The sequence below is a fragment of the Epargyreus clarus genome, unplaced genomic scaffold (assembly GCF_041222505.1).
Source record: "Epargyreus clarus isolate Ecla_fem2 unplaced genomic scaffold, WU_Ecla_fem_2.2 ptg000012l, whole genome shotgun sequence".
NCBI classification, from domain to species: domain Eukaryota; kingdom Metazoa; phylum Arthropoda; class Insecta; order Lepidoptera; family Hesperiidae; genus Epargyreus; species Epargyreus clarus.
The window spans coordinates 8,439,448-8,467,071 of record NW_027332220.1 but is presented as its reverse complement, the minus strand read 5'-3'; the positions used below and the strand labels follow the sequence as shown (position 1 = coordinate 8,467,071).

At 35.1% G+C, this 27,624-nt stretch overlaps 3 protein-coding genes across 4 annotated transcripts in view; 1 reads left to right on the top strand and 2 right to left on the bottom strand.

Annotated features, from left to right (window-relative positions):
• Nucleotides 1–27,624, top strand: part of Flo2 (flotillin-2) — a 398,911-nt gene that overhangs the window by 27,221 nt on the left and 344,066 nt on the right. The window lies entirely within an intron of this gene.
• Nucleotides 5,752–14,898, bottom strand: LOC140746308 (glucose dehydrogenase [FAD, quinone]-like). 2 transcript variants are annotated; one of them, XM_073078414.1, is made up of 7 exons: nt 14,530–14,898; nt 13,200–13,323; nt 9,444–9,714; nt 8,803–9,030; nt 8,357–8,489; nt 7,524–7,640; nt 5,752–7,238 (listed from the first exon to the last, which is right to left on the bottom strand). In XM_073078414.1, the coding sequence occupies exons 3-7, from the start codon at nt 9,688–9,690 to the stop codon at nt 5,987–5,989; spliced, it is 1,977 nt and encodes a 658-aa protein (XP_072934515.1). In that variant the 5' UTR covers nt 9,691–9,714; nt 13,200–13,323; nt 14,530–14,898; the 3' UTR covers nt 5,752–5,986. The 2 variants fall into 2 exon arrangements, with proteins under 2 accessions (XP_072934515.1, XP_072934516.1); XM_073078415.1 differs by lacking the exon at nt 14,530–14,898 and adding an exon at nt 13,406–13,658.
• The window catches only part of LOC140746307 (glucose dehydrogenase [FAD, quinone]), a 34,722-nt gene continuing 26,475 nt past the window's right edge, over nt 19,378–27,624 (bottom strand). The window contains exon 2 of the mRNA XM_073078413.1: nt 19,378–24,179. Coding sequence (XP_072934514.1) covers nt 22,299–24,179 — 1,881 coding nt within the window. The 3' untranslated portion in view covers nt 19,378–22,298. The remainder of the gene's footprint in view (nt 24,180–27,624) is intronic.

The following is a 27,624-nucleotide window of genomic DNA, read 5'->3' as shown; positions in this document are numbered from 1 at the left end:
TTTCATATTGTCTTTTTTATTTATTTTTTTTATTTTTATCGTCTACAACTAACTTTGTTTACTTTGTTAATTACTAAAATATAATTTTAAATATTGTGTACGTTTCTTACGATTTACTGTCTGCCATGGTAATGAAAATTGAATAGCCGACGCGTTTCTACGTCGGATAGTGTATCTTGTCCTTATAACTGCAAATCCTTTTTTATTGTGTGTTATAAACTTTTACCTGATACTTTAATACTATGTTTGGGTATAACGGCATATTTGACAAGCTTTTATTTATATTTTTACATACCTTTTTGTACAATACCAAGAATGACCCTTTTTAAAGATAAACATATTTCTTTAAGCCTGGACGGGAAATTAGTTTAGGATTAAATCTGAAACCCCGAGCGAGACCAGGCAAGATTAGGTCTTGCGTAGCTCAAGTTCGATACATCTGATTTGAAAAAATCCTTGGTGTGCGGCTTCCATAGATCGTCCCGAGATTTTCTTTATTACATCATCTCTTTATAATAACAACTGTTGTGTTCAACAATGAATGACGGTCATGACTACTATTGCGTTCTGTACTATATTCGGAGTATGCAACATAACATTGTTCATTACCGGTTTTCCAAACTTGGTGCATAATTGTTGGAGCAATGTGTTTCCAGCTTACGGTCGTTTTCGACCCTGAAAAGCGGTTTAATTACTTTGAGCGGTTTTTCGTCAATGAAACTTCCCCCAACCTCTCCAGTTAGACTAGTAAAAGAGGTGGACTGCAAAACTCTAAACTATTTGTTTATATACATACATAGGTATTGTATGTTTAGATTACACTTTATGTATACCTACTTTACGTTACTTTGTGAGGTCTATATTAATAGGTATGTTTTTCTTGGATGTTATTGAATTTTTTTCAGATTTATCGTTAAATACAGCGCACATTAATTAAATGGTAATCGATGCTGTGATAGTAATTTATTTTATTAAGCGTACTTAAGTGATATGTTTTTCTATCTCGGACTTCGGATCGGATACTTGACTGATTTTTTCTTTTAGTTTTCAGTACAAATTCACTAGTACTCTTTCCTATATATTGTTCTTTAGGCATCCTGCAGGTAGAGCTTACTTCAGATCGCTTCACTAGGCAAGTTTACGATAAGTTTTCATCTTCACAGAATCGCAAATAATAATATCAAAGCTTAGCATAATTTTTTATTTTGATATTTAATACCACTTTACCTTGTATGCCAACTTTTTATATGATGCATATTTTTTAATGTAATATGATCATCGTAATAAGTTTTAAGCGAAATAATTGATTTATTTTATTCGACCTTGAATAGTCATTTCACTTCAATATCTTTCATGAACTTGCCTGACACACTACCACACGTGCAGATTGCCATCTGCTTTTGATTTGAACTACGGCAACTCATTGTTGTAATAATTTCATAAGCTTTTATTTTCGATATTACTTAACTTATCTCTACAACAAATAATGATATGTTGATGCTTAACATTGTTACTTGCCGATTAAATTGTTAACACGGTCATTGTCATTGATTAAAGTGTTAATTGCATTGTTTAATATCGCCCTCGAGTCCGTGCGGTTAATTGATTGCGTGCAATGTGGTTCGTTATTTAAGGCTCATATATTACGTACTTTGCAGTACGTATTTATTTATGCCTGGTGGTTAGGAACTCGGCCTCTCATTCGGAGGTCTTAGGTTCTAATCGCAGGCACGCCTAAGCACTGTTTTTTTAAACTTATGTCAGATGTTTCAGTTATGTGAAATGTGCATATTCAAATTTAATTATCAATTTCTTAAACGGTGAAAGAAACCATTGTGGGATAGTCTGCATGCCTGAGATTTCGAAAAAAGAATTATGTTCTCAAGGGTGTGCGAAGTCACTTGGCCTGCATGGGGGACTATTGTCTAAGTCACTCACTCTGAGAGGAGAACCATATAACATAGCGAAAAAATATAAGTCTATGAGGAGAACCATGCCCAGCAGTTGGATAGCAACGGCGGTTGACGATGACATTTGTAGCTGCAAAATATAAAGTTATAAAAACTACGTACGTCACAATAGTTCTCTACCATCATATATGACATATATTTTAAACCGTGCACTGTACACTACCATACAAAACCACCGCCAACACGTATGTCACTACAAAACGGAGTATCAAAGTACGTTCACACTACGACGGTTAATGGGTAAAACATTTTTTTTTATAATATAGGAGTAGCAGACGAGTATGCAGTCCACCTGCTGGTAAGTGGCTACTGAAGCCCATGGACTCTTGTAATCAACCCCAGATAGGATTAAATATACCTGAGGTCGGCCACAGATGCGCCCTACCCCTGAGGACTAAGCTGGAACGCCTCGGAAAAGTCTGTCTCCCTTACCACACCCTTCAAACCGGAACACAGCAGCGCCTAACACTGTTGTTATTAGGTAGAAATAGGTGTGGCGGTGGTGCCGCCGGAGTCGAACCACAAAGGGTTCTACCACCTTATTTATAAATTTACAAATTATTTTAAAGCGAACTTTGTTAAAGAACGGTTTGTTATCATTAAAATTGTTAAAGGTTTATTAAGTTGTTAAAGGAGTACCGTTGATTTAATTGGTGCCTTTCCAGGTAGGTACTTTAACGGTCTTTGACCCTATGTAGTCCTTAATTATGCCTGCCTGTCTATATGTATAACGTGCAATTTATTTTATGGTATGGTTACCGACTCGGCGGAGTGGTCAACATACCGGTCGGACGCGCAGAGGGTCCCGGTTTCGATCCCCGGCCAGACAGATATCTAAATGATGTATTTAGGTTTCTATTTCTGGGTCTGGGTAAACACCCACAAAGAGACAAATACAAGTTTGTGTGTTTGTCTCTGTGTGTCCATAGCATCCACGACACAGGGAATCCTAGTATGGGGATGTACAAAAAATAAAAATAATGTTCTGAACTTGGCATTTGTTATTGTTGTTTTTAAAAACCTGTGTCACTGAACTTTTCGAAGCGGCATCATTGGCCATATTTGCACGTCAATCTAGATCGAGCATACAGGAGGGGGGATTATGGGGTCCGGACCTTCACCTTAGCATAGGCAGATAGTATCTTTTCCGCCAACAACTTAAAAATTCTCCTTATTCGTAACATTTTTTCGCAAGAATCTCAACTTTCGAACCCCGTTACGCCATTGTTTTTGAAACCAGTACCCTTACCACGAGTTTTTACGTGTCGACAAATATGACTGTTTTGGTATTTGTTTACGTATTGGCCAATACAATTTCCAAGTTCTGGCACAATCCGTTAGGGGCGCTGATTGGTTAGGGTACTGATCCCTCTAAACAAAAGTTATAGCTACGGATATGATCTAACGCAAAAGACATTTGTGATGATACTTCACCTATGAACGTATTTATTTGAGTACGATAAAAAATAGTATAGGTGAACATTTGTCATTTCGGAGTAAAAAAAATCCTACCTTTGTTCTCTGCTACTTCCTCGTTTTAATTATAAAAATTACGTGCTGCGGATTATTTACAACCTTATAATATTGAGTAGAATATTAAAGTATTAATTAAAGTATTAAATAGATGTCGGCGATTGTTTCGTTAGATGGTGCTGTCTTTGGCCAGGTATGTCAAGTCCGCTCTAACTCTTGTAGCTGTGGTAGTTTTTACCACGCTTTTATTAGCTTGAACTCGATTTTTACCCACTTTGAACGGTCCGATTAATTTAAAATTTTGAACAATTATCGAGAACCGATGACTATACACGATTTTAATAATTTTATCCCATTCTCCTCATCAGGATCGTCAGGAATCAGGATTAACGACTTTCCTTGTGCGATTTAAGAGTGGTTTTAGTTTTTAAACTATAATTATTAAGATTGAGCACAGAAAAGTCTAGATAGTGATCTAACAGTAAGTTTGTATGCACATCGCGTATGAAAGGTTACATTGTCGCCGTGACACCGCTTGTTGGCTTTGGTCGGAAAAATAAATTACCTATGTTACACACTAGTTGTGCCTGAGTTTCCTCTTGCCGACATTTTCTAACTTCGGACTCTTGCTTATTTATAACTAAAGGTGATAGAATTCCTTGTGATTCGACTCCGGAGGCTCCATAGCTACGCTTCAAAAGAAACATCAAAAGGTGCTGTTGGTAGGAACAAACAACCAAAATATCGAACATAAACGGAAGTAATCAAATTAATACTAATAGATGACGCATCTCCATATTATGTTTCTCGCATAAATTATACAGCATCTAATCCGGAAGCTCTTATTAATAGAAGTCCGTCACAGTATCTGTTCCGTGGTCAATAATATTTAAATTTGTAACAGATTAAGTAGAAAGAAGTGTCAAGGATCCATTAATTAATATTCGATGAAAAAACTGTACGTTGAACACAGTGATAGAATAACGATGACGTACATAAGTACAAAAAATATACAGATAGAAAAAAAATAAAAATTGCCAAACTATCTAATTCAATATTGACTCACATGTAGTTACAAAGTATTCCGCTAGATGGCAGTAGTATCTACCTATGTCGAATTGCGAGGGAGTCGAAGGCAAGACGCCTGATTCAATTTTAACGCATTTTTTCCAGTTAATGTTATTTGCACTTGCGTTTTGTAAAGGTGTAGTAACTACATAGTTATTCATTTCGAGGGAACTTTGTTAAGTTTTTGTTAGTACGGCTATTGTACAATAGATGGCGCAAATCAATTCGTGGACTAGCGAATGGAACTTTGCATAATTTATTAAAATAATATAAATTATAAATGAACCCTAAAGATTCAAATTTTCGAAATTCCCCATATAAAGGTTTACAGTTAAAATATTTTCGAAATATCTATATTTCTATAAAAATATGTTGTACGTAAGAAGTAAAAGTACGTAGGTATATGAAATAAGTGTATGAACATCAAAAAGTTTTGTATATATACAGGTAGAACTCTATATTCATTTAACTAAAGTACTTGTCGAATACGTGATGCAATGCAGTGCAGTTAAACCACTCCCACAAACTGCGCGGGCGCATTCCACCGCGTGGTTTCAACCTCCGATTCTGTCTTGCAAGATGCAATTGCAAAAACATTCGGTTTCTCATTTTATATCAGACAGCACTTTAAAAATTAAGTAATATGTACATTTAAACGCATCATTTACAAAAAATAATTAACTTTGTACCTTGTATTTGTTATACGCTCCGATTAATAAAAATATTCATCTGCCTACACGGAACTAAATATTTTGTATTCAAATTTAATTTGAAGTATGAAAAAGTTTATAGAAGACAACTGAACTATTAAGCGCCTTTCCTGTCGCGCGGGTTTACGCCTGCACGCGCGCTCTACCCGCACACATGAATAAGACGCTCAGTTTCTTCGCTATCCGTGTGTGTCTACGCGTAAAACGATAAAATGAGGCACGCGTGCGGGCGGACACACGCGCGACAGGTAACGCCGCTCTAGTAGCTAACAAAACAATCAATAGTTTTACGACAAATCTGATGTACCATAATATCCGTGTATTTCACAACTAAATTCAAATCTGTGCTATATTACATGCAATTTAATTAGGAACTTTCTAAACCACTTGACATTTCACATTATCAAGAGTCAAGATGCTTCTTGCATATGTTTGGCACCGTTTTATAAATATCACTTTATACACAGATTCCGTTTAATCTTATAAGCTTTACATTTTATGAAAAAAAAAATACATAAATAAAATAACAATTTAATACTGAAAGATTCAGTCTTTATTGCATTCCATTTTTTTAAAAACATCACAAAACATCAAGAGCAATGCGTTAATTCATTCGATGAAAAATATAAACAACATTCTAATATGTACCTCTTATTATCTACCTTATGATCTAAAACTATCCGTTTAAATTGTAATGACCCATTCTTATCTCGGCAGTACTGAGACGATGTTATGTACAAGAATATTGCATATCCATTACATTTATCATAAGTTTTGCCATGTAGCCTTTATCATATCTGATGCTTTTTCACCGATCATAATGGCCGGTGCGTTCGTGTGAGCAGAAACACTGTAAGGAAGGATGCTAGAATCTACGACACGTAATCGATTCACTCCGTACACCCTTAGCTCTGGGTCTACGACAGCGTATTTGTCATGCACTGGACCCATACGACATGTTGAGACTTGATGATGCAACGTGGCTGTAAGAGTTCTGACTGCACATTCCCAATACGGGTCCGAATCAAACAGCATATTACGACAAGCTGGATACCTCGCTGGATGTATACGTGCTCCTAAGCGTTGGAACGGTTCAGTTCTTGTCAGTGCTTGTATGAAACGAATTGCTGCTATAAATGTAGCTGTATCTAGAGGGTCCGTCAAGTAGTTCCCAATTATGCGTGGATGACTAAAAGGATTAGTGTTTTTCAGTTCCAAATAACCAACTGATCTTGGATGCAACAACATAGGAAAAGCACTCCAAGTTTCCGTATTATCTATAGAGCCGTATGCTGTATCAAAAACTTCTTCAGAAATCATCATACCTCTTCTTACAGCTTTACTTCCATCATAACCGCCGTCTGACACTAAGGAGCCACCAATACTGATTAATTCAATATCTGGCCTTGTTTCAAATTTGTTCGCAAGTGGAGTTCTAATATATCCAATACCATCTACAGCCCCTGGAGTTGATGCTGGTGTATCACTAAATTGGACGTATTGTATAACATTTCTTATATTTGTTAGGTTACTTTCAATAAAACTTAATCCAGTCGTGTTAAGAGTGAATATTAGACCAGGGAACGAAATGTGGTCATATAGTCTTTGACCGACTGGTAAATCCTGCACGAGAGGTATTTTATGCTTTGCTAGGTGTTTTGCCGGTCCTATACCTGATAACATAAGTAGCTGTGGCGATGCAATGGGACCAGCAGAGAGTATGACTTCTCTTCGTGCTCTGACTTCGCTTCTGACACGGTTACGTATATACCGAACCCCGTAAGCAGTCTTCGTTCCACTCTCTATTAGAATTTTTGTAACCCTCGTCATTGGTAAAATGTGTAGATTTGATCTTCTTTTGATACCGTGCAAGAATGCTTTTGCAGCGCTTAATCTTTTTCCGGCCAAGGTAGTTGTTTGAACATACCCAAATTTTAAACCTTCTGGTGAATTATAATCGCCAGAGGGATATCCTAAAATTCTTCCAGCTTCCAGAAAAGTATCAGCCAGAGGTGATCTGAAATTTTAATTATTATTTCTATTAATAATATTTAGTTTTAATATCAACAAACGCAGTGAGACAATTACCATTAACAAAAATCATGAGATATCGGAATGATTAATGTAAAAGGCAGAAATGATAAATTGAATGATATGTCTTAATTTAATGTTAAGTACCTACCCGCAAAAATAGGTATGCTTACTATTCGTTGAGGTCATTGCCTCGGTCGATCGAGAAATGAGTAATGAGCAATATTTTATTTAAATTATACTATACTATGTAGTGACGTCATATACTTGCCTCGTAGGACCAAACTCAACGTTCAATTCCCCGGTTCGACCATGATATTGTTCTTCAAGTCCTTTAGTGCTCGAACGTTCAGATCGAATGTAGTATTTCAGGACATCATTGTAAGACCTGGAATTTTTAAGGACACCACTTTAACGTTTATTTTTTTAATAATCACTAAGTGAGATGCGGTAACAGCAGCAGTAAATGATTTTCCTTGAACCAAATTAGTTAAGAGTACTTAATGAATTACTTAATGAATTAAGAATACTAACATGTCAGTCTGTTATTTAGTGTTTCGCAACGCTATTAACGGTATTTGATTGCCTCCGTTAAATTAATGATGTTGTGAGTATGCTAAAATATTTTATTAGACGGAAAGGTGTAGAAAAAATTGTAACTTTTAAATAAACATGACAGGTCATAATGATTGTTCTAAATTATCTCTACAATATCGCTCGTAAATAATAATGGCTTGCCTTCAACTCATTTATGTATGATGATTGACATTATGATGGGCAAGAGTCTCTCTGCACAATCTGTAGTGTGCTGGCTACAGGGGGATTATCATGCTGCTCCAGTGCGGTTTGCAATAAGTGACCAAACCATGTTGGTCGCTTTTAAACCTTCATAGGTTTCCGAGAAAGCTTAGAGATTGATATTCATAACAGCCGGTAAGAAAATCTTTACTTGCACTTAGAATTACGGACATGCGTATGAAATGACGCAACTAGTGGTCACCCATCCACGCCCAAATTTGCTTGTGGTCGATTGAAATCACTGAGTCTCGGGGCTATGCACGTTTATTGCATATAATTTTTAATGTATTTTCATTTGTCACTTACCATCCATAGTTACCGTCAGCTTCTATTCTATTCCAGTCTTCTGGATGTCCACGAGTGTAAATCATGTAGTTAATAACGCTGGTTCCACCAACGGCCTTGCCTCTTGGCCAGAAACATCTTTGGTTTATCATGCCTGAAGTAAAATTAGTACGTGTTCAAGCTTTTATTTAATTTGCTTTGTTAGTTTTTGAGGGCCAAATCTTGCAACTGAATTTTAAACTAGCTAACCCCAACCAATTGAGCTGAAATTTCAACCTATTGACCTAGTTTGGATGACAATTTAGGATTAGTGACGTTACTCTAAATCCAATATGGCGGACGGCCAAGGTGGTCCAATAATTTTTTATGGACCCCCGATCATTGATGTGAAATGAAAGGGTTTTCTTATTTTTAAAAAGTGTTCTTTATAAAGAAAAATTATATATTTGCAAATATGATGGTCACACCTAAACAAACGTCTCGTTGAGGTTCCATGTAGTACGGCCAAGCATATTCTGTGCGTTGTAAGAATGGTGCTATGCCTGGTATATCTGTTGTCAACATCTCCGGTCTTCCAGCTTCTATCACTAACACAGTGACATTAGGATCTTCAGTCAAGCGAGATGCTAGAACACATCCGGCTGAGCCTGCTCCTATTATTATGTAGTCGTATTCTGTGAATGGTGCCTTGAGACCTGCAATATGAATAATGAGATACGATGATATGACATATGGGAGCAGAGATAGTTTATTGGTGTGAAATTTGGCGGTTTTTTTTAAATCTGGGGTTCAAATCAAAACATGCATTTCTGATATCTCGATATTATGAGGCTAGTAGGAATTAATATCACATACTATAAAGGACGAGAAAACCATGTAAATTCTACAATCTTCAGATTTACTGAAAAATGTTCCCAAAGATGGCTGAATCTGCATTCGATCGGCGTAGTGGTCTCTGACCATACCTCGTGACATTCTGATTTGAAAATAACTCTTCAAATTTTGAATTGAAAATCTGAAGCACCGTTTTCAGCATCCGTATAATAATGTATCAGCGATAATGATGACGATTACGAACTATAATAGGATGTCAAATAAAAAAAAATACCATTGGGTAACGGGTAGCTGTCCCTTAGTATGTCGAAGGGATCCGTTGGTATATCAGGAATATAATTGATGCCCATTGACTTCCTTAGCATCTCTAATATAGGTGTTTGTAGTAGCGATTGCCTTTTGCCTCGTCGCTGATTATTGCTTAGTGTCATGCCCTCAGTAAAAATACATTGAAGTAATATGAAGGTTATACATAATGATATAGTAGATAACTTCATTTTGGAATGTATGCAGAAATCCATGGTTTGTTGTTAACTTATATTAAACTGAAAATAAAAAAAGAAATGTTATGTTAAAGCGATTGGATAATTGTATTTTTAATGAGTGGAATTGGATTGGATGGGATTTTTTGAACAAACGGCCTGACAAATTTTAAAAAATTATGTCGTTGGATAGGCTTAAGATGTGGCGGTTGTACGGCTATATTTTTAAGTAGTTCTTTCTTCTGTTAAGTAATTTCACTTCTGCTTATTTACTTATAAAAAGATACGATATATAGTATATTAAGATTTTAAAATATACAATTGTGACAAAAGTTGACAAATTATCAACTTTGGTGTAAAAGATTGCATCATTTTAATCGTTACTATTCAGAAAAATACTATCTTCTCTGAATTAAATAAATTTTGAACATTAGAATCTTGTAAACTCAATAGGCATTTTATCGAAAATAAAAAATGAATAGAAATTTCAAAATCGATATTGTGTTCAATAAATTAAATACATACTACATTTCGTAACTTCTCTTAAAATAGATTAAAATGCCCCAGGCAAATCCACTCAGAATATCATTAGTTAGCTGCTGATAAAATTGCCTATTAAATTACTAATGTAGTGTAATGTAACTCATTGTTGAGTTTCGTAGTCACAGTAAATCAGTAATATTGAACTTTCGAAACAGTTATTATATATTTTACGCCTTAATTACGAGTCATGTATTATAATCTACATGTGGCTGCATATAGGAAGTTTCAATGAATGAATTGACATAATTATCGATGCTTAGGCCTAACTCCGGTGTAGGTAATTTTTTTTATAATCATGGATGTTTATAATATAGTAGTAGCAGACGAGCTGCATTCCACCTGATGGTTATAACTACTACCACCCATGGACATCTGTAATCAACCCCAGAAAGGGTTAGACATTCCTACATAAGGTTAGCCATAGATGCGCCACTACCTCTGAGGACTAAGCCAGAACGCTTCGGAAAAGTATGTATCTTTTACCACACCCTTCAAACCAGAACATAGCACCGCTTAACACATTATGTAACAACATATAACAGTATTATGAGGCAGAGATAGGTGTGGCGGTAGTGCCGCCGGAGTCGATTTTTTTTTATAATATAGGAGTAGCAGACGAGCTTGCAGTCCACCTGATGTTAGGTGACTACTGCCGCCCATGGACATTTGTAATCAACCCCAGATAAGATTAGATATTTTTACCTGAGGTCGGCCACAGATGCGCCGCTACCCCTGAGGACTAAGCTGGAACGCCTCGTAAAAGTATGTCTCCCTTACCACACCCTTCAAAACGGAACACAGCAGCCCCTAACATTGATGTTATTAGTCGTTAGATATGGGTGTGGTGGTGGTGCCGCCGGAGTCGAATAACAAAGGGTTGTACCACTTGAACGAAGCCACGCGGTATATAAAATAACTGCTATATACTATATCTAATAGTTATTCATATTGAGTATTAATAACATAAATTTTGTTCCTGTAACGTTATTTTGTCGTTATAAATATTGTGAGTAGGTACTGTAATTAACGTTATGTTTTCTTTTCTTTTCAGGTATGTGTAACTACTTAAGGCGTTTCGACGTAAAGGTGGTAGGGTGGAATTGTTTTCAACAGATTTATATTTGTGGAGGTATTTTATGCAGCTAGCATTTATTTAGACTTTTCTTATGGTTGAAATTCAACCATAATCATTATAGAAATTCCAAGATTATTCGCCTGAGTCGAACCACAAAGGATTCTATATCACCTTTAAGTTACGTAGAGGTTAAGAGTGTCTTCATATATACAATCGTGGGTGTGTTTGTTAGTGTTCGTGTAACTTTTAAGTGACAGGACCAATTGAGGTTATATTCATACTAAATATTTGTTTTGTCGCGACGGTGGTTCATAGCTCGGACCTTAGATGGTGGTAACTATGTGACTGATATTCGCAATTAAAACAATCAGAGTTTATAAGAATAAAGGCAATCTTTCGCGCTGCTGACAAAGGTGTAAACTTGAAAGTATGAAATAAAGTGGTCTTCCTTGTATTTCCAAAATATTTTTTTACAGACTATAATTTCGTAATGTGTGAATTAAAATTTATTAACTGGTTGGTGGCTTAGACCTTAGGTTGATTTTCACACATTTAAAGATGCTAGAATCCTTAATGGTTCTACTCAGGAAGTACAACTGATAAAACTATTTATGCTTTATATCCTGCTCTGTTTTGGGTTGAATGGTGTAGTAAGAGGAATATACGTATCCAAAACGCTTCAATTTAATCCTTAGGTGTAAAAACGCACCTGTGGCCGACCTCAGGTAGAGTTCTAATCTTATCGGGGGTTGTTACAGGGTAGCAGTGACATAATACATACAACTTTATTTATATAATAGTGACACCTATATTATTTATTTAAGTATACGCAGTATTTGTATTTTTCAAGCAAACTCTTAAGATTTTTTTCTAACAAAAATCGTTCAGCGCGCATATAGAAGTTTTCATTTAAAAATACAAATTTTGGACACTATATAGTAATTGATAAATTTCAATTCACAGTCAGTAACAATAAAGACACTAGTGACGTAATCAAGAAGTCAATTTCGTCGCGCGACCTATCGGAAAGGGCAGAAAGTCTGCCGACACACATGCTTATTTATAAATTCCTGCTTGTGTCTCCACCCCACTATAATCTTTGCAAATATTTTCGTAGTGTTACTGTTCACGGAATTGGGTATAGTTGCTCATTGGGTTTTATGTATTTATGAAAAATTCTTTCAATGGAAGTTACTTGATGTTATAGGCAGTAACTTTGGACTACTTTTATTTTAGAAAAATAATTTGATTTGGGTTCCGCGAAAATACATTTAAATCTCGCGAAATAATCAGAGCATATAAACGTGGGTACCACGGGGCACAACTTTTATTTTATTCTTGTATATATTTGCTCTTATTCCTTATTATCGTGGTCTATAAATATTACGGATTGTTGTACTCTTCAGGAGAAGCTACGCATTTGTGATCGGTTTCAGGTACAACCTGCTGTATATGATATAAGAAGCCCATGGGTGGCAATGACCCTATACTATCAGGTGTACCTTTTTTTCTTTTCTTTTTTTATAATATAGAAGTAGCAGACGAGCATGCAGTCCACCTGATGGTAAGTGGCTACTGCCGCCCATGGACATCTGTAATCAACCCCAGATAGGATTAGATATTTCCATCTGAGGTCGGCCACAGATGCGCTGCTACCCCTGAGGACTAAGCTGAAACGCCTCGGAAAAGTCTGTCTCCCTTACCACACCCTTGAAAACGGAACACATCAGCGCTTAACACTGCTGTTATTAGGCAGAAATAGGTGTGGAGGTGGTGCTACCGGAGTCGAACCACAAAAGGTTCTACCACCTTCAAGCCTTTCACCTTTTGTATGTTTCCTACTTCTATCTTATAAAATAAAACGGACCACTTTAGCATTACAGCAATCAAATAGTTCTCATGGATACTGATATCTATAAGTATTACTTACGGAGGTAATCAGCGTGTCTGGGTTAATCATGAGCAGTCATCTGTTTCGATTTATTGCACAAGTCGATAGATGCTTGGGCTTCGTTTGGAACTTTTACTCATACGACTCTATTTGGTTCATTCATCTGTGGGCATAAACATGTTACATAATTATTAGATTTACAAAAGTTCTTAAGTGTAGAGCTATGTCAATTGAGGTACACATACGGGGTATTCCGACTGCAGGGCTTTATCGGTTACGGATAGGACTGTCCTGGCTATAATCCCTTTTATCCCACACGAGCTTTTGCCCGCGGCTTCGCTCGCGTTACGAAGTAATATTTTAATCCCCTAGTTTATGCCCTTGGGGGTAGAATTGATCAAAATCCATTCTTAGCGGATGCCTACGTCATAACATCTACCTGCATGCCAAATTTCAGCCCAATCCGTCCAGTGGTTTGGGCTGTGCGTTGATAGATCACTATGTCAGTCAGTCACCTGTGAGTTATATATATTTAGATTGTTTGCCACAGGTCGTACAACTAGGGGAGGACTAACGGTAATTCTGGTAACGGGTTACTCGAGTGAAGGCCTGAGGGCCTACCACCATCTTTCAAAAACCATCATAGTTCAGGAAAGTTTTATTTCCTCCTTAAAACAGTAAAATATTCCGTCGTACACAGTTGAACAAACTTAAACCCTTACTAATTATTCGCTTATCCATTGTATAAAACCAACTGAAATTGTCATATTTTGCTTAAAAAGTTAACTTACCTGCAAAAAAAAAGTAAAAGTATGATTAAAATAATATTATGTTAAGAGATGGTAGTAACCCCCCTGTAGTAATAAACAAACTTAACCAGTTTTTTCTAGCAAAGTTTGTCAAATTTAACTTTGGTACGCAAAAATTTGCTAAGATTGATTATATCTAAAGAGCTTTTGTGGTCAACCCGGGTTTGAAGTTTTGAAGTTCAGATGTCTGACAAAGTTTTACGACGATGACTTATTTAAGACGGTATCGAAAGCACTGAAGCTCGCACGAAGCTTAGTTCCTAGCCGTCACCCATCCAAAAGAAATTACACCTATATGCGACCCCATTACTTATACAGATTATATTTTGAGTAAGGTAATTATAAAATTAGACAACGTTGCGTTAAAATATATTTTATGATCGCGTTTTGCATATCCGTTTGCTATTTTTAATAACAGGAAGAACTTTATATTTACAAATGGTTTAGTATATTATCACTTATATATAATAATAATTATATAATGATCAACTTAATTAAACGCAATCAACTTGTGTAACTGCTCTTATTTCTTTCCATTCCTAAAATAAAGAGTAGCTTACCTTGTGTTATTGTTGACAAAATAATCCTGTTCTCGCGTATTATGTCTTGCTTTCTTGCTTATCCTTTGAACTCGATATTCTCAATAAACACCACGGTTCAGGTTATTTAATTACGGTTAATAATTAACCTGTACTTATTTAAAGGTCGAAATTTGATTCTTTCAGGAAAAAAGATCGACTTTTCACAATTTCTAGTAGGCAGAAAGTTAAAATTTTTGACAATTTCTATTAGACAGAAATTGAGAAATTTTAATCTTTGTCATGTAAACTAGGATAGATTATTAATAACTGTCGTATGTTAACTAAGCTTCTAACAGGACGGTACACGCTGCCGCCACTTTAGCGCGGGTGGATCGAATGAGCGCGAGTAGCCTCAAGTGAAAAATATAAAAGCAATTTTGTAATAGTATCCGTAAATGTAACGGTGGTGCGACGAACTCGCACGAATACTTTGCCTTACCTTGATTTACAAGTCCATGTGAGAGCCCAATGGTTTTAGTGTAAAACACACTTACCCTTGACCAACGGACCAGTTTAAGGTTTTACTATTTACTAGTTTTTGCCCGCGACTTCCCCCCCGTTAATAGAAAATAATATAACATACTCACATACATAAAACTGTAAATACGTACCTTCAACTTTACTAAAAATCATCACTTGATCAAATACGATATTTTACGATAATATCGATTAAAATAATCGATGTTTTGGGTCCAAAAGATCGATTCTCCGATTAATCCGATCTTACATCGCCACCCCTAGTTCCCTTGGGATTTCCGGGATAAAAACTATCCTATGTCCTTTCTCGGGTCTCAAACTATCTTTGTACAAAATGTCATAAAAATCGGTTCAGTGGTTTACGCGTGAAGAAGAGACAACCAGATAAACAAACAGACGGACAGACAGACAGACAGACAGAGTTACTTTCAGATTTATAATATTAGTAAGACTTATGCACCCTTTCTGTTACATATAGATTTGTTGATAAACATGTTTTTTTTGGGTAAGTGACCTACTTCAAAAAATAAATTGTTAACGTCAAGGATTGATTTGTAGAGAAAGCCAATATATATTTACTCAGACATTTTTTTATATTATTGTCATAATAAGGAGATAATAAATAAATTGGTATCATATATGCCTGACGATATATTAAATATAAATAAAACACAATTTGAAAGCATTCGTTTGATTAAATGAAGCTTTTCATTACGATTAAATTAAAGTTTCAAAACTACGATCGAACAATAGGTTCTAATCTATCATTTTGTGTATCATTCTAATCTATCTTGTTATTTTATTTAATTTAATTTTAAAACATTTAATATGTACGGCACGTCTTAAAGAAAAAATAAAAATGAGACTAAAACGTTGATCTAGATTTGAGATGGATAAGACGTCACTCGTGAAATAAAGTGTCGTGTTTAGGGTTCCGTACGCAAAGGTAAAAACGGGACCTCTACCTCTTGAACTATAATTGGTAGACACTTTAAATTTTTACAATGCTCGTACCTAAATTAAACCCTACTGCCTAAAACCAAGCCTATGTCACTCCCACAATGTAAACGGAACCAATGACCCTTGATAATAAGTAAAATCTGTTACGCCGTTTTGGACTGGACGGCGTACCAAAGAATGTCACATACATAAGTACATACGTTGGAAAAACATTGCCCTCTCGTTTCGGTTAAAAAATATCTTTTAAAAATATATTTTATGGTTATACGGAACCTCCTGTGTGAAATGGATTCGCACTTCACTCGTTATATTATTTAACACATTGGGCAATAAATAACGAGACGAGTTGGGCGGTGAGTGCCATTTTTGCATTATTATGTTATTTTGGTCTTTAGTTACAGGCTTCTCAGGTCAACGATTTAACTAAGTGACTTTGACTAACTAGACTAATTAATGTTCCGTACTTGAAAATGTAAAAAAGAGACCCTACCAAGTACTGAGCCTCTGCTTTTTGACTGTCTGTTCAACAGACGGTCAGAAAGAGGTAATAGATAGACACTTAAAATTTTATCGAAGTAACTTTTATGTTGGCCTTTTAAACAACGAATACATAAAAAAGAAAAGTCAAAATAAAGGGCGGTCCCCGCCTTTATATATTTAAAATCCATGTACTTCTATTGCTCATATAAATAAAAAACATTAAAATTAAAAATTGTTAAATTATTAATTGTTAGTACGGAACCAACGTTTGAGTCTGACTCGCAGTTGGCCAATATTTATTCTTCCGGCTCCATCTTAATTTACGAGTGGTGGCAGGATGGAATATAATGAACATAGGTTTTTGAACTATCTCGCATGTAAGCGCACATGCCGTTATTTAATTCATAAAAAAAGTTGCGCGTAGTCATCGAAGCAGTACGAAGGCTATGAACCTTATGACCTCCCACAGAAATACTTTTGCGAAATTTAATTAAGTCGGACAAACAAGTACTACGTTATTCTTATATTTGTGGTATAAATGCCCGTTGTTAATAATCAGTCTATCCAATATTTTATCAACTTGAGACAATTTCAATTAAATTTAGAAAATGTCAAATTTTGACTTTTAGTACTAAACATTTGCGGAGATCGAGTATTACTAACGAGCGATGGATGGCATCTGCTTACTAAGTTTCACTTACCGTAATAAACTAACTTTCACGCTAATAATCTTACTAAGGATGTGGTCAACCACAAATGTAGAGACAGGTCCTACACAAGCATATAGTATATAACGCAACATAAACCGCAGGATAGAACTAGCCTAAAAATAGAATTTCATGACATTGTCATTGATAAAGACCTGAACTAATTAATATGACCTTTCTATACATTACTAGTAGACTTCATATGTATATCTAAGGCCTTATGTCATAGAAAACTTGTCAATCATGTTTAACTATGCGAGCGTGTAAGGTAGCCCAGTAATTAAGTAATTATACTGCATTAGAGTTCAAAGGTTCGGTCAAAGGTTTTATCAAGGTCCACTAATATCTACTATCGAACTCGTCCTTACGTCTGTCGGAAGTAATCAATTCTGGAATATTTAATTCTTGGTCTTGTGGTATTGCTATTTTATTTTAAAAGGCTCGTATTAACTGTTTCACAATATACTCGACAGATCGTCAATTTCTGCAGATTGGCTTTTACAATTAGCCTATACAAAAGTAATGAAGCTTTGTAGAATATGGGAATAATAGTTGGGAGCCCAAGAGGGGATTTCGGAAGTGTCTCGAGCGCGTCAGACTATATGGGAGATACCTTATACGCTGTAGAGTATCCTAAACCATAAATGAGCTTTCTATGTCGGGGAGTTTGCAGAATCAAAAAACCGATCACTGGACGTGGACATGCTCGAGCGTGGTCAATTTTCTTTTTAATATAAAGGAAATAATGCTAGAAAACGGGAAACATCATAATCTGCTGATTACCACACCCACACGTCGAAGTAGTGAAAAAAAGTCATATTGAAAAAAAAATCATCCCGTATTATTATGCTATCTGATAGTGTTACTTATTAACATGCATCCCTGGGAAGTAATGATACATCACAAACTAAAGGAATAGGCTCAATTTTAGGAAAATACATTAATAATAAAACTGTATTTTGTTACATAACATCATTGTGTTTTTGGTATGCTTCTCAGAAAACTTTCATTTGATAAATAAAGTTATATTTGATCATGGGAATGTATTTAAAATTATTTGTTTATCATGTTTGTCCGCTATATAGGATTTCGAATGATATAACTAACTAGTAGGGACAGCGGCTTCCCGCGGCGGCCCGCGTTTAAAAAATAACGTAACATAAATATAACTGAAAATTTGTACTTTCATTAGTACTGAAAATTTGTAATTTTACTTTTGTACGATAGATGGCGCCACTATCATTCAACAATGACAGTGACGACATCTGTCGAAGATTGGTCGTACCAACTCAGAAATCTTTGTGGGCTCATGCACAGCATGCATAGATAGATAGATAAACGTCCATGCAAGATTATAACTCAAACCCTTGGGGTTAACTGATTTAGGTGGAATTTCTCTATCGTCTTGTTACACGCTTTATATTCATAATATTAAGTGAAAAGTAAAATCTCCTAAGTTTGAGGTATTATTCGAAAAGGAATATTGCTATTACCTGAACTATAGGCACTCTAAAATAAACTCGTATTAAAAAAGTGTGCATTTGTATTTATGGCGTAAGATGAGGATGTTTTGTACCTATACAGATTTAAATCGATCGAACTTTTTATAGCTTTTACATTATGTACTATAATATGTACATCTGTATTAGTTAGATATTTGTGAAGGTCTAGTTTCGTTCTTTCGGGCTTATATAAATTAAGCTTTACAACGCCAATACTCAAGGCGTTACACTTAGATATTTCTCAGACCCAGAATTTAATTTTTATTTAGATAGAATCTGCTTGACCACGGATATAATCTGAATGACCGAAACACCGAGATGGTGACCACTCGCCCACGCGGGTAAAGTGGCACATTAGTATAGTAAAAAAGTCAAGTGCCTTTGATTGACACTCAATATTTATCCAACACTGATAAAATGTCTCTCGTATCTCCAAGAATAATTTTCATTGAAATACGCAATATTACATGCAAAATATTAGCGAAGTAATATTGCTATTTTATTTCTAAAGAACTTGGATAAGTTAATGTTGTTTACTGATCAGAGGCCAAAGTTATGTTACTTTTATTAAGTTTAAGAAATTTATTTTTAGTTCTAGTCTGGGAAGTTAAGTTGTTTATGACAAAACTCTGAATAATTGATTTAGTCATGAATGCAGTCTATATTTATATACGGCTTGAGGGCAAGGTAACACGAATAAATAAATAATCCAGTTTTTTAATTACACTATAATTGTATAATATTTTGTTTATAATAAAAACATATTCATATGTCACTACAACTCATATTTTCCAATGCTGGGTCCTTTCTAAGTGGGAGAAATAATTGCGCTGAAAAAATAAGCGAGGATCATTTATTTACAAGTTTTTATTTAACGAAACGTCAAATGAAATAATCAATATTACACGTTTTGGCTTTAAATAAATTTACAGTGATGTTAAAAAGAAGTCAAAAATGGCTTGAACTGTTTCAAGAAAAGTGTACCATACTTTTCTTGACTGGCCGTGCCGCTTTTGTTGCTAGACTTGGCGGGGACACTGCCGTGCCCTCCGATCTTTTATAATTTTGTTAAATGAACGATACTTTTTAAGATTCAAATCGGAAAACCGAGCGTGACATCACTCGGTCTATCTGTTGTCAGTGGCCAGCATTGGGATAAAATGAGGTATTCAATCTAGCCTTTTTATTAAACGTTGTGTCGATAAATCAGTCACGTTTTAAACACTAACTTTACATTACACCCCTTTTTCCTCCATAAAGAATTCATATAATAAATCCGTTTACCTAAGGCCGCTTGTCTACTAGGCATATCATTGACGTAATCATATTTTAGTGGTACTTATATTAATATTTTAATATCTTTTAGGGTCTAATATATTGATAAGGTGAATGTTATTTTAATGATTGATAAATAATTTGTTATAAAATGGAAAATCTTACGATTTTTTTATGAATTTAAAGTAGCAAACTACTAACGAGTACTTGTGCGGACCACCTGATGGTGAGTGATTACTGCCCATGGATATTTGTAGCCATCTTCGTACAGTACCCTTACCATGAGTTTTCAAAACATCCCACCATTTTACGTTACGTTTACTTAATCCATTATTCTGTTCCGTTTGCTTTAGTAGACTGAGTAAATGTAACAATAAGTAAGTGCTCAAGACTTTTAGTATGCCTCATATGTTATGTTCGCAAAAAAGAGACAAAACAAAGCGCCATTTTGTCAATTTAGACATTTAATGTTACGTTACTGACAAGCTCTGATACAATCCGCTAGGGGCGCTGATTGGAAATTGTAAACAAATACCAAAACAGTCACATTTGTCAAAACGTAAAAACTCATGGTAAGGGTACAGAACAGGGATTCTACCTGAAGCCGATTACAGATACGTTGCCACTAAGGACTAATAAACATCTCGTTGGTCGTGTTAAAATTCAGTATACTGTAAATACGTCAAGAATACGCCTAGTGTACAAGCAGCTTAATTGAAGCTACACTTTCCTAATATGATAAACACATACCCAACCAACACCAATGGAAGTCCACATGACCATCGGAGTTGTTTTACAAATATCCAAATACTACTTACAGATAAATATTAAAAATATTCCATGGCGCGTATGATGATACTGATTATTATTTACAATTTACATACGGTGGTCTATTGATAGCTTTGTTATCAATTAATTGTTACCTTAATCATAACGGTTCTTCAAACAGTTTCCATTATTGTACTGTTTATAATACTGTTAGTTGACTGTTACACAATGTAATTTGTAATGTGGAAGTCGATTAGTAACTAACAGTGGAATTTGACAGATATGAACCATATATTTTCTATTAGTAATACCTTTACATATCTTGCGTGAGGTTGAGAATGGATAACCTCTTTCTTTCCTTTAGGAAATCAGTTCAAAATATTTTGCTAAAAAATATGCATGCATAATATATGTATATGCATAGACATCGGTAACAATGCATGCATAAATATGTGTAGACGTCGGTTACAGTGATCAGATATCTTACATGATTCAATTGCAATTTTGAATGCCTAGAATTGTTGTGAAGTTTTATATATCTGATGAGAACGCCTCTTGCTTTAGTAGATTTAAAAAAACTTAATATTTTTTGGTATAACAATTTAAATTATGTTAAGATAAATCAAGACATACATTGTCGAAGCTGATATTTTACAAGCGTATATGTGCTGGTAACATGAAAAATAAGACTATGAAGCAAGTTAAACATTGTAAATATTGTACTTAATTTTATTTATGAAACTACCTAAATTAATAAACGTTATTGCACTAATTAATTTACTTAATAATATAATTGTTTAACATAAATCTAAATATTCAACAATATAATTTTAAATATGGCTTTCGATAAAGCGCGGTGTAAGAGTCAGATGAACGCATGTACAAAAAATAAAAAATGGTATATTTTTCACAAAACGGTCCACAATGTAGTCTTTCATGAAATGGCAAAACGACGTAACGCTATATTCAATATTTTTATTTCAACTACTGTATATTATCTCTATTAATAATCTGGTAAAGTTTGAAGTGGCGAATTTTCACACAATTTTTGCTCTCCTGTAAAATTGACAAAATGTAGATACGTTCATCTGACTCTTACACCGCGAAAGGTACAGGGTAAAATTTCATATTTCATAATTTATATTTAACATTTAGTGATATTAAAATATATATCGAATAAAACAACCATGGTAAAATAAATGAATACTAATGTTAACAATTTTCCTAATAAAGTAAGTCGATTACAAGTAATGATACATATTTATTATTTGTTCTCAATAGTCGTTATTGAGAAATTCTTTAATGTATCTATATTTGTGATTGTTTTCTCGGAAAAAGCCTAATGATCTCTATAAAATTTTGGGTTCCGATAATGGGTTTATCTAAATATGAGATGTGTTAAATATCACTTATCTTTAGTGATTACAACAATAGGTACGTGAATTTAACACTAAATTTATGCTTTTAAACATATGTAAATGTCTCAAAACATAGGAAGTCTTAACGGACAATAAGACATTAGTAAAATATACATAAATTTACATCACAGTTACGCATTTCTTATAAATTTTTCATTCTATCATCTTTTCTTGCCCCAGTCCTCTTTGATCATGTCTGCTCCCTTTTCAGCTATCATATATACAGGAGCATTTGTATGACTGGACACTATCTCCGGCATTATACTTCCATCGATAACTCGTAATTTTTCTATTCCGTGAACCTTTAATCTTGGATCAACAACTGCAGATGGATCTCCTTTCGCACCCATTTTACACGTACCAGTCTGATGGTAGATTGTGAAAGTAAACATCTGAGCTTGACAAGCAAAGTATGCATCGCTACCAAAAGGTCCGTATTTCAAACAATCTGCAATGGGTATATCATATATTTTGGTACCAAGTTTTTTCATCGAAGGTTGTCTCGTAATCTCTATTGCAACTTTAATTGCTTCGACTATCTTCTTCAAATCTTCAGGATATTCGAAATAATTAGGGACCAATGTGGGATGTATTTTATAGCTTCTGCTTTGTAATAATACCCTGCCCTTGGATTTGGGTCGCATCAACATCGGGAAAACCATAAAAGCATCGTTTTTGCCCAAGGAGCCATAGGTATCTGAATATATTCTCTCATCGAAACCAAAGTTTCGTGGTAATAGTGGGTCGGAATTAAGACCACCTCCTATAAATAACAATTCCACATCCGGCCATCCAGTTGCGTTGAATTTGTCTTTTAATTCCATAAATACGAGAGCTTCACATCCACCGGGAATCGATAAAGGTCCTTTATGGGACTTCATCCATTTGAATACCAAATCTAAATGATTTAATATGAACTCAGTGCTCAGAGAAAAGTTTTGTTGTCTAACCATAAACTGTAAACCACCAGCTGCAATGTGGTCCATCAGATTGTAGCCAACGGGTAAATCTTTTATAACAGGTATACTCATTTCTTCTAAGTGACTTTTGGGTCCAATACCTGATAACATGAGTAATTGAGGAGAGTTAATGGCACCAGCAGAAACAATGACTTCTTTCTTTGCTAATATCTTGTGTTTACGTCCATGTTTCTCTAATTCTACACCAATCACTTTAGTTTTTGTATCGTCAAATAGTAGCTTAGTGACCATACTGATTTTTGTCAAATGAAGATTATTTCTTCTATTAATGGGATGGAGGTAGGCCCTACTAGCACTGTGTCTCGTGCCATTTTTCATTGATAACTGTAAGAACGAAACACCTGAAGGGGTAGCTCCATTGTGATCTCCGTACTTAAAACCTAATTCTTGTGCAGCCTTAACCCACGCTTTACCCTTTGCAGTACGGAACGGGGCATGTTCAACATTCAGATATCCTTTCTTTCCATGGTATTGAGGGTTTTCAAAAGTTGGAATGTTGAAATTTTCAATCTTCTTAAAGTATGGCAATATGTTGTCCCATCCCCAACCTTCATTACCCATTTCCTTCCAATTGTCATAATCTGCGGGTGCGCCTCGTGTGTATATCATGTAATTTAGAACACTCGAACCTCCGACGACCTTACCTCTAGGCCAATTGCACTGCTGATTCTCGAATCCAGCGCAATATTTGTCGGATGGTTTGGTTTTGTACCTCCAATTAGCTGGTGTGAATTGCAGATAGTTAGCGAGGATAGGTATATCCATGACAAAGTTTTCGTTGACTCCAGCTTCGATTAGTAATATTTTCCAGTCTGGAATCTCGGATAGTCGATTAGCAAGAACACAACCAGCTGTACCTGCGCCTACGATAATGAAGTCGTATTCGGAGAGCATACTCGATTGGTCAGGTGGTTCGTTATCGAGCTGACGTGTGCCTTCTTGCAGGAACTGCATGAGGGACGATACCGGGCTTGCGAACTGTGTTTCCGTTTGGAGTATCGCGTTGAAGAACACCCACACCGCCGCCGCCGCCAGTGCCGGCGCTCGGTGCTGCCGATGCATCTGGAAACCAAACGAATTCATGTTTACTTATCTGTGGAATTAAATATTATATTGAATGGTTTCCCAGTAATTTTGTCGACATTGCTATCGATATCGGAAATGAGAAGTAATTCCTTCATATTCAAATCTGGACAATTAGCTCTGCAGACGAATATTGTACAAGTATTGGGTGGTAGCCAAAATATAAAGCTGCTTCAGTCCAATATACATATAAGTGTTGCGACGCGTTGCCGCAACGCTCAGCGACGCAATGCCGCTACCATAGCGTGAGGAGACTATTTAAAAAAAAATAAACAAACGCCGGAATAAGCGGCTCGTCATGTAATGCAAATTTCTACATTAGGATGAACGGTGTCGTTGATTTTAGCTTGTATATATGTTTTGGCCCTTAGATAACGTATATGCATTGATCTTATTATTTTTATTACAGTGAATAGTAAAAGGAAATTTGTAGTTCAAGCTCGAGTGCATTAACACCAGTTATTATATCAATTCCATTGGCCTTGTGTGTCACATTTGTGTATAAGCTTCGGTAACTCCTACACTCAAGCAATGCACTTACTTGCTCAATTACCGGACGCCCGGACGGTAAGTTAAGCAAGATTCTTTATATTATAAGGTCGTTACGTTTACAAATTTGATAGTAAGTTATTTGTCGCCTATATATCGTTATACCCATCTATGTTAAGTGGTATATTAAACTAATAACCTAGATTGATGAACCCAAAATATATATCAGTTTTTGCTCTGTCATATCATTTGGGACATTGATTCGGGTTAGTTTTCTAGTCTAGACTCTAGATTAGTTAGTACTTGTGTAGAGATGTTGTTATAAGACTAATCTTGGTGTCGTGGTTCAGTTTCGGAGGCACTATCGTCACATTTATAATGTTGAGAGTTGCTGTTCTGTTTTGAAGTACGTGGTAAACAGCTCCAACGGTAGCGACGATCTATGGCCGACCTCAGATGATGCTACCTGGGGATGCTTATGATGTATATTCAGTTATATTTATATGTTTACACCGATTCACTATTCATTACGAGTCATTATAAAAACATTATGATAAGTTTTACATGCGCAGGTAAGGTTAACTAATTGTAACGACCTTAGAAAAATATTATTGGGCAATTTGATCGTTTAATTAGAGTATATATGAATAGTAAGAAGGTTTAACTTAGATATTTAACTTAGAACTTGGACCTTGTCACAATTAATAACTCTTAATTTATTTAATATTTAATACTTAAATAATTAACTTAAAAAGGAAGTATTGTAGTGTTGTATTGTGTCTGGGATTTGAACCTCGGACCCCTCGATCAAGAGGATGAGTTTCTTAACCACTAGGCTATCACTGCTTAGGCCAATTAGGATACAAAATATATAGGATAACTAGCTGACCCGGCAAACGTTGTGTTGTAAAAAAAATGTTAAGGGTGAACAACCCTTGTCACTTACGGGTTTGAAAAATACATAGATAGAATATTTGAAACTGCGATGCTAGCGAAGTCTGTCGAATCCAATGTGAAACATCCCAAAATCAACAACTACTTACGAATTAAAAATTGATTAAAAAAATCTTTTCCCACGGACAAAATTGTGAATCTAAACCATTCTCAAGTCCCCTTGAACACACACAACAAATTTCATCAAAATCAGTCCAGTCGTTTAGGAGGAGTTCAGTGACATATAAAATATATTAGGTACGACGGAGGCGGACCCGGGACCGGAAGTAGGTACATTTAAACTAAGATTCGTACTTAAACGACACGCAAGTCTGTTCGTGACTGCAAGTTGTTTGCGAGTTAATTCTTAACCTAGACCCTTTCTTGCGGAAAATTATACTATACCTGCGCACGTAACACGCAATTATAGTTACAACGTTGTATGAACACTATTTAAAAAAACGTCAGAGCGAGGTTTTGAATAATGAATATATTTCTTTTTAACTTTACATTGGGAGAGATATGTCTGTTACCAGCCACTATAAAAGAACACAACAAACTAAAATAGGTTGTATACGTATTGATTAATTTTTGCAAACCAAATGGAGCAAACCAACACGCCCCCTCAAAAATTAATCCTCCAATTATAACAACATTTATACAATAACAAAAAACCTAAACAGATCATATACTCTTTCCCAATGTTTACTGGGGAATACAAAATCATGGTCCAACATTTGTTGCAAGGATTAGGAAAAACCCAGTAAAACCTAACCAGACCATTTCACTTATTTATATTAATTAATAAGTGTTAAAGAAATTAAAATTCTAAATTAAAATAAATTAAATCAATTATTCTAAGCCCATTCCTTCTCTAAATTTACAAAAAGTGACGGCGGGCAACGGCTTCGTCAGAACATCTGCCAGTTGTTTACCTGTCGGAATATAATTTAATTTTATTATATTTTTCTCAACTTGTTCTCTGGAGAAATGATATTTAATATCTATATGTTTAGATCGTTTATGGCAAGTTGGATTATTAGCAATACTTATACAGCCGTTATTATCTTCATAAATAATTATAGGCAAAGTAATATTAATTTTTAAGCTGAGAGCCAATGACTTAAGCCACAAGGCTTCTCTAACAGCCTCAAACAAAGCCATATATTCAGCCTCAGTGGAAGAAGCTGCAACTGACAGCTGTTTCTTTGTACACCAGGTAATTGAACACTCATCAAACAATTTAAATAAATATCCAGTTGTGCTCTTTCTGTCCATTGTATCATGTCCACCCCAATCAGAATCAACAAAACCACATAAAATATTTTTATAGTTACATCTCGAGTAAATTAATTTTAAATCAATAGTACCTTTCAAATATCTTAAAACCCTTTTAAGACACTGCCAAAGTTCTTTATTATTTTTATTTGAATACCGGCTTAATAAGTTCACACTCAAACTCAAATCTGGACGAGTGCATAACATAATGTACATTAAACAACCTATAACATTCTGACATGGTGCATCATATTTCTCCACAGAATTTAATGCTTCATAATTTAATTTACTTTCGAGAGGAGTACTCACAGGATTGCAGTTTGACATTTTAAATTTATTTAAAACTGTTTTACTATATGCACTTTGATCTAAAGATATTTTATCATCGCATCTAGTTATTTTTATGCCTAGAAATAATTTAATATCTTTTAAATCTGTCATTTTAAATGTACTCATTAGATAGCTTTTAAAATTAGTAAGTGTTTCCACTTCACCACATGCTATTACCAGATCATCAACATATAGTACAAGATAAATATTTTTATAGACATTTCCGTTATTTAACATATAAATGCATCGGTCAGCCGATGAATTCTGAAAACCCCTAGATTTTAGTTTTTGCTCAAATAGTTCAAACCAACATCTAGCAGCTTGTTTTAAGCCATACAATGCTTTATTCAGCTTACAAACATAACCATCTTTATATTTTATACCTTCCGGAATT

Excerpts from the sequence above, each read along its gene's own strand:
- LOC140746308 (XM_073078414.1), bottom strand. The coding sequence starts at position 9,690 with ATGGATTTCTGCATACATTCCAAAATGAAGTTATCTACTATATCATTA. Across the intron at positions 9,031-9,443 it reads CAGCTACCCGTTACCCAATG|GTCTCAAGGCACCATTCACA; the intron begins GTATTTTTTTTT and ends TTCATATTGCAG. Across the intron at positions 7,239-7,523 it reads GTTGAGTTTGGTCCTACGAG|ATCACCTCTGGCTGATACTT; the intron begins GCAAGTATATGA and ends TTAAAATTTCAG.